Genomic DNA, 6,653 nt, shown 5'->3' on the forward strand with positions numbered 1-6,653 from the left:
TAGCCTGAGTTAAAAGACATCATGTAAGTATTAAACGAATAGCTGCGCACACCGTTCCTTCTAAAATGCACCATCAAAGGGGCCCGATAACAGACCTGCTTTTTCAATCTAGATCGTTTTCAGGAGAACACTGACCATCACACTGGCCCTTCAGTTTGGTCTATCACTGTGAGGTTTTGCCATGGAAACTGGAACAGGTTTCTTTAACCACTGAGACGAGGTCAGTGTGAGAAGAGTATGAAGTTGCTGGGTCTTTGAAAGGGTTTCATTATGAAGCGTTCAGCAACAACAGGTTAAAACGGGTTACAACAGTACACAGATCGGCTCTGTATAGGCTACTGCAATAATTTTTGGACCACACAGTTATTTAATTCAGCACTTCCATCATAGATTTTTCCAGGGTATTTGATACAATTGATAATTGCTAGCTCCTTCAGGCTCCAGCATTGTGCAGCTTCCCTGACTGCCACTTATATTGAATGAAGAGAGCAAATAGTGAAGTTTAGAGGAATCATTTTCCCACCTCAGCCACTTGTGGCAGTGGGTCCATAAGATGGAGGCAAATCACCTTTTCGTGTTTTGCACAAACACAGTGGACGATGCACTGCCCGCTCGCCAGTTACATACGCTGCTGAAGGCACACTGACTGAATTCCTACGTGACTCGTTATGTGTCCAGACACAAGCCGCTCAAGATGCAGTAGATAATGAAAAGCTTAATTGTCTCTGACTTCCTGCAAACAAGACTAATGGTCATAAGGAAGGAAGTTTAGGAAGGAAGGGCTCAGTCTTATTCCCAACACCTCTTACCATTAAAGACTAAACGCTGGGGAGTGTATATATTTTTAAACGTCTTGGAAGATAATTGTTTTTTTAACCACACATTGGACCATTATGATACTTAAAAATAAATTAAAGTAAAACGATGGGTTTCCTATCGTTAGGCTTGGCCAACCTTTGGGGCATCTCACTGGACGTTCTCCTCCAAAAACAGTTTTATAAGAGAACATACTGCAGTGCTAGAGGACCCAGGCAGAGGAAAACTACATTACCCAAACGCCCCTACAAACGGAAGTAAACCTCAGTCATTGCCCTCTGTGCGGCTTGGGACACGTAGTTCTTCCATCGACGGCCTTCCGTTTTTAGTAGGTGATGCCAAACTACTGATCCCAGACTGCAGTTCAGTCATTGTTTTTCTTTCCTTTGTTAACCTTCGCCGATAGAGAAAGAGCGAAGTATTGCGAGATAAGTTTTTTTTCCCCGTTGTATGTGTGTGAAAGTTACTGTACTTGTCTGAGCATTTGTTAGTTTCGGATCGGCGGCCACGCCAACTCGATGGCGGAGAGCGGCGCCGGTGCAGCGAGCCTGCCGCCTGGAGACCCGCAGCTCATAAACCAGATTGTGGAGCACTTGAAGAACCGAGGCCTGTTCGACGAGTTCCGCAGAGACTGCCTGGCAGACGTGGACACGAAGGTGGGCTCGGATTTGTCTAAAGTTTGATTTACTTCACGGCCTGTTTACTGCCGACTCGCAGCCTGCTTTGAGTAAAGTGAAAATCCTCGACTTTCGTTTTTGTGGTTTTCGACTTCGCAGATCCGGCGGTATCAGTGAATAGAGCCTGCAGATAGCGGTTATTGAGAATTAATTGAGCTGATGCCTATATTCTGACGCTTTTTACGTTAAAAAGCGGCCAGCAAAGTGTAAAACGCTTTCAGCACGACGGAGGCCAAAATCAGTCTTGAGCGGGATACAAAACAAATGCTAAACGAAAGGAAATTCGCAGTGCATTGTAGGTCCCAGGAATTATTGCAACACAAGAATTAACAGAAACTTTCGGGCGACTTTAAACTTTATCGGTTTCATATTAGGTGCCTGTGATTCAAAGGAGGAATGGCGGTGGAAACCGAGAAATTGACCTGTTGTGTGTGTTTTTAACCCCTGTGCCTCTAGCCGGCCTATCAGAACCTGCGGCAGAAGGTGGACAACTTCGTAGCCAATCACTTGAACAGCCAGGAGTGGAATCCGGCCATCAACAAGAACCAAGTGCGCAATGGCCTGAGACAGAGTGTGGTCCAGTGAGTTCCTTCCTCCAGTAACCCCAGCCTGTGTGGTGTGCGGGGCGATTTTCCAGTTGCTCGTTCCCAAAGCTCATGTGGCAAGAGACTGGGAAAGATAAGTGAGAAGATGTCATGTTTTTCACTTCAGTGTAAAGGTCAGCTAGCGACCATTCATTAGGGGTGAGGGAGGAGAAGAAAGCAATTTTGCAGAGGAGCAGTGGGTGTATCCCGGCTGATGATCCGCGTCTGGGTTAAATGTAGAACGGATCTTGTGAAGTGGGTTTCAAAACAGTGAGTTGGCGTCACTTTTTTTTTTTCCTTTGAGTTCAGATTTTATTCTCAGTTCAGTTCGTAGGGGGGGAAAAGGCTTTCAAAGTTATGTCCTCAGCCTCCGCTCAGTTCAGAATTGGTAGTAGCAAGAGCAGAGGACACAAGTGGAATCTGCTGGGAGGTGCATTTAAAACCAGCAACAGGATGCACTTCTTTACCCAAAGGGTGGTGGGAGTGTGGAACGGGCTACTCAGACATGTTGTTGAAGCCAATTCCTTGGTTTCTTTGCAGAAACTGCTGGAATAGATGCCTGGATCAATTAGGTACTATCAACCAAAAGAACTAGGATGGCCAATAGGCCACCTCTTGTTTGTAACTGTTCTCACGTTCAGGAGGACACTGCAGAATGAAACTGCTCTTTCACTTCCTCTTTCTACCATCCGAGCAAGAATTGCCTCCTGTGAGAGCTGTGTGCTGCTTTAAGGATCTGATCATGTTACATTCTCCAGCTCAATATCGTAACAAAAAAATATTTTTGTAATAAAAATGCAATCATTCATCATCAGACTGGAAATATTTCAAACCCTTATGGAATACAAGCTACACCCTTCTGTGGCCCAACATATTATTCTGTGGGGGTTCCTAATAGTCAGTGTAGAGGTATAATTAAGAATTGTCTTGGTAAGAAATTTAATTAAGCAGTTTATCCTCTCTTCCTTTCTTCAGTTAGCACCTTTTAATTGACAAAACTGCAATCATTTTATGTCTGTTAAGGTATTCCCTTTTTTCTTTTTAAAGAAAAAAACGTTAACAAAAAAAACACAGTTTTGGCTCACAGTAGCCAGAAGCAGTACTGTTCTGTATTTCAGTTAGGTCTGTCAATGTACTGCATTGTGCAGTATAATCGTTGATTATTCGACGACCGGTAATCTGGCTTCTTGTATTTTCTGGCTGTCATGGCTGACCTGGAGAGAGTGGCGTGTAATTTTGCTGTTTGCTGGAAATCCGCGCTGAAGGCAGTGTCAGGCGAGCGATGTGGCACCACGTTGGGCTGTGCTAGCGAGCAGTGCACGGGCTTTATGTAACAATCTGAACCACAAACACGTGATTCCCTCGCCTGGTCCGCTGTTTTGGGAAGTAACTCCAGCAGCAGACCAAATAAATTGCATTAATGCTGACCTTATTTCACAATCATTATATTTCCAGACTTGCACCTTACTTTAAAGTAAATTGCAGCATGTGAAACAATCATTTCTTTCTCACTATAACCAAGCTAAATATACTGTGCTTTGCATTAGACAAGCTGAAGTAATGCATACTGTACAGTGCTGTTTTTGCAGTACTGTACTTTTTGTGTGTACTCTTATTTTCATAGTTCAGGTGGGTAGCTGCGTCAGCATGCGCAGGTTGCAAAGGAACAAGTAATAGGTTTATTCCATGCTGAAAAGAGAAGAAAGGAAACACAACGTTTCGGCTGTGGAACCTTCTTCGGGTGTGTCGGCCTTCTTCACACTCCCTGCTTTATTCCTAACATTTGTCTACAGTTAAATTCAAAAGACTAAAAAAAACATGCACAGCACCCCAAAGCACAGTGTTCTTAAAGAAAGTGCAAAGATAATCTCCTAAAAAAAAAATGACCCGATTATCCGTCATTTTTGAAAATCCTGTGACCCCGTCCCTCTTTGGGGGAGGGGGAATCAGATAATCGATGGTCTGCTGCACTTCTGGAGTGCCCTAGTATTAGGTTGGGGGGGGGGGGTCTGAATTGGCAGGCTGCGGCCGTCTCTTCCCACGAGCCCACTCGGTCCACGTCCGCGCTTACTAGCGCCCCCGCCTTGGCCGTGCGAGCCTGTGCGTGGGTGTGTGAGCGCCCGCATCCCAGCGACGGCACCCTGCTGCGCTCCAGCACGTGGCAGAGGATCGCTCTGCCCCCGCGCTAATCCGGCCTGACAGCCTGAGAGACCCGCTTGTGTTCTGAGCTCTGAACTCACTAATTGCCGCAGCAATTGATCAATAATACAGTACGTGTCTGTGTTCGGAGCAGGTCAGGCATGCTGGAGGCTGGCGTGGACAGAATCATTACTCAGGTGGTGGATCCCAAACTGAACCACATTTTCAGGCCTCACATAGAGAACGCCATTCATGATTTTCTGGCTGCCGAGAAGAAGGAGGAAGGCATGCCAAGTGCGCATCCTGAGCCAGAACAGCAGGAAGCACCCACTTCCACACCGAAAACGCCATGAGGTCAGGCAGCCCTGGGGTGTAGCTCTGGAAGCCTTTTGGGGGGGCGGGGGAGGAAGGAAGAGTTGAGAATGGAGTACCGAGTTTAGTTTTAAACCATTGAAAGCCCCCGAGACCAAAAGAGCTAGGAGGCCAAAAGGCCACCTCTTGTTTGCAAAGGTTCTCGTGTTCAGGAGGGCACTGAACTCGGGTCTCTCCGTTTGATGCTTTATATTTAAATGTGTGGTGAAGTGAAAAATAAATTCCTTCATCTTGTTTTAGTTACTTCATGTTAATTTGTCTAGCACAGCTTGTAGGTTTCTTGGAAGTGTTACCGACCCTTCTTAGCTAACGGGGGCGCGAGTGGCCTGTAGCTGCTACAGAGCTATGCAGGTCCACAGCACTCTTTAATAAGAGAGTGTTGTTGAGCTGCAAAATATTAGCTGCTGTGCATGTAGAAATAAAATAATCCACTTTGTGTATGCTTGTTTCGTTGATCAGTATTCTCTCCTTTTGATTTGATTTTGCTTTTCAGAACCCGGTGAAACGAGTAGGATTTGCTCCCTGCTGACCTTTCGCTAACGGCACGCACTGTCCGGCAGGATGGTCAAGCTGGTCGGGACAGTGTGCAGACTGCAGTGGCAGAAGCCATGACTGGATAATAGCTGCAGTATTGTAATATAACCATGGGTGAAGAAGGAACTGCCGACTTCTGGTGTAGCTGACCTGCGGAAACAGTCTCTTGACTGAAGGATTTGCTCATGATAGTGTTTGCACTATGGTAGAAGAGGTGTCTGGAGTACAGCTTTTTTGTCTTAAGACAGGGGTGTGCATGTTGCACTCATTAATTCTGATGCTATTTAACTTTTGTCATTACCAAGCACTTACTTTAACAGCTGTTAAAATGCTGCTCAAATGCTATCTTTATAGTTACTGACTTTTTCCATAGAAGCCTGTACATTGTTTTTCAGAAAACTATAGATGCCAAAACTTGAAGCACTAGCTTCATCTTGCTTAAGAAGCTGGCAGAGTTTGTTCTCTTCTTCTTTTTCTTTTGCCTTTGATATTAGGCAATGGATTGTTCTGGAGAAATGTTTTTCCAATAAAAATCTGTTTGATAAAACCCTCAGAGCTGTTTGGTGCTGAATGTCTAATGCGTTCATGAGTGTCTAGGAGAGGTTGAGAAAAGTTTTGATCCTAGTATATAAACTCCTAAGCATAGATGAGGCTTGCTCGGCAGACTTCTGCAGACCCTTTAGTGAAACAAAGAGGTGTCACAATTCGGAATGAAAAGAGAATGTATTATACAAAGAGTTGTCTGTGTCGGGAACAGGTTTCCACACTAGGTGGTTAAGGCCTAAACCTTGGTTTACTTCTGGAAATGGCTGGCCGAAGTTTTAGGTTGACTCAACTGCTAAACTACCAAACTAGCAGGACAGGCCGAATGGCTTCCTCTTGTGGTCTTTCTTCTGCTGTTATTCTGCAACAGTGTCAGTACTTTCATATATTTCAAGTAGAAAGAATTGTTTTTCAGCTGCAGAAAAGAAATGTCTGGCTATTTGACTGTATCTGAGGCTTCATCAGAGGATACTGGGATTTATAATAACAATAAACTTATATTTAGCAAGTTCAAAAGTGGCTTCTCAAAGTGCCTTTAAGAACAAAATTCACAATGAGGGGAGACAGCAGAATTACAAAGTTACAATTAGGGTTTGGAATACAGTAGAAAAGTGAAGTGGCAGATAGAACCAGTTAAATAAAAGCCCTTCTAAAGTTTTAGAGTCTAGATTTAAAAGAGCTTGGGGAAGGTGACTGATATCCTTAGGACTATAATTTGCTTGCCATTGTCCTGACTTTACAGTATATGATTTGATTTCTTAACAGGAGGCTGAGCTACTTTGCTCAAGGATACAGCAGCAGTGTTTCATCTGGAATTTGAACCCACAGCTTTCCATTAAACTCCATAAAGTCCATAATGCTACCCACTGTGCCACACTGCAGCCCCTCGTGTGCACATACTGTAGTTATGTAAAAGATATGTACTGTACATAAAATTAAAGTCCAAGATGGGAGGTGTACTGAGTGTGAACTAGTGTATATCTAGAGG

The 6,653-nt window shown here is 44.4% G+C and overlaps 1 protein-coding gene across 1 annotated transcript; it reads left to right on the forward strand.

Moving 5' to 3' along the window:
* The first annotated feature begins 1,120 nt into the window (after window positions 1–1,120).
* On the forward strand, window positions 1,121–5,669 carry bod1 (biorientation of chromosomes in cell division 1). Its single transcript, XM_088931791.1, has 4 exons — window positions 1,121–1,472; window positions 1,950–2,074; window positions 4,371–4,570; window positions 5,082–5,669. Exons 1-3 carry the CDS (start codon window positions 1,335–1,337, stop codon window positions 4,567–4,569), a joined length of 462 nt encoding a protein of 153 aa, XP_088787917.1. The 5' UTR covers window positions 1,121–1,334; the 3' UTR covers window position 4,570; window positions 5,082–5,669.
* The last annotated feature ends 984 nt before the right edge of the window (window positions 5,670–6,653 follow it).

The sequence above is a fragment of the Atractosteus spatula genome, chromosome 14 (genome assembly GCF_055471065.1).
Source record: "Atractosteus spatula isolate fAtrSpa1 chromosome 14, fAtrSpa1.hap1, whole genome shotgun sequence".
Lineage (NCBI taxonomy): Eukaryota > Metazoa > Chordata > Actinopteri > Semionotiformes > Lepisosteidae > Atractosteus > Atractosteus spatula.

Excerpts from the sequence above, each read along its gene's own strand:
- bod1 (XM_088931791.1), top strand. The coding sequence starts at position 1,335 with ATGGCGGAGAGCGGCGCCGGTGCAGCGAGCCTGCCGCCTGGAGACCCG. Across the intron at positions 1,473-1,949 it reads TGGCAGACGTGGACACGAAG|CCGGCCTATCAGAACCTGCG; the intron begins GTGGGCTCGGAT and ends CTGTGCCTCTAG. Across the intron at positions 2,075-4,370 it reads CTGAGACAGAGTGTGGTCCA|GTCAGGCATGCTGGAGGCTG; the intron begins GTGAGTTCCTTC and ends TGTTCGGAGCAG.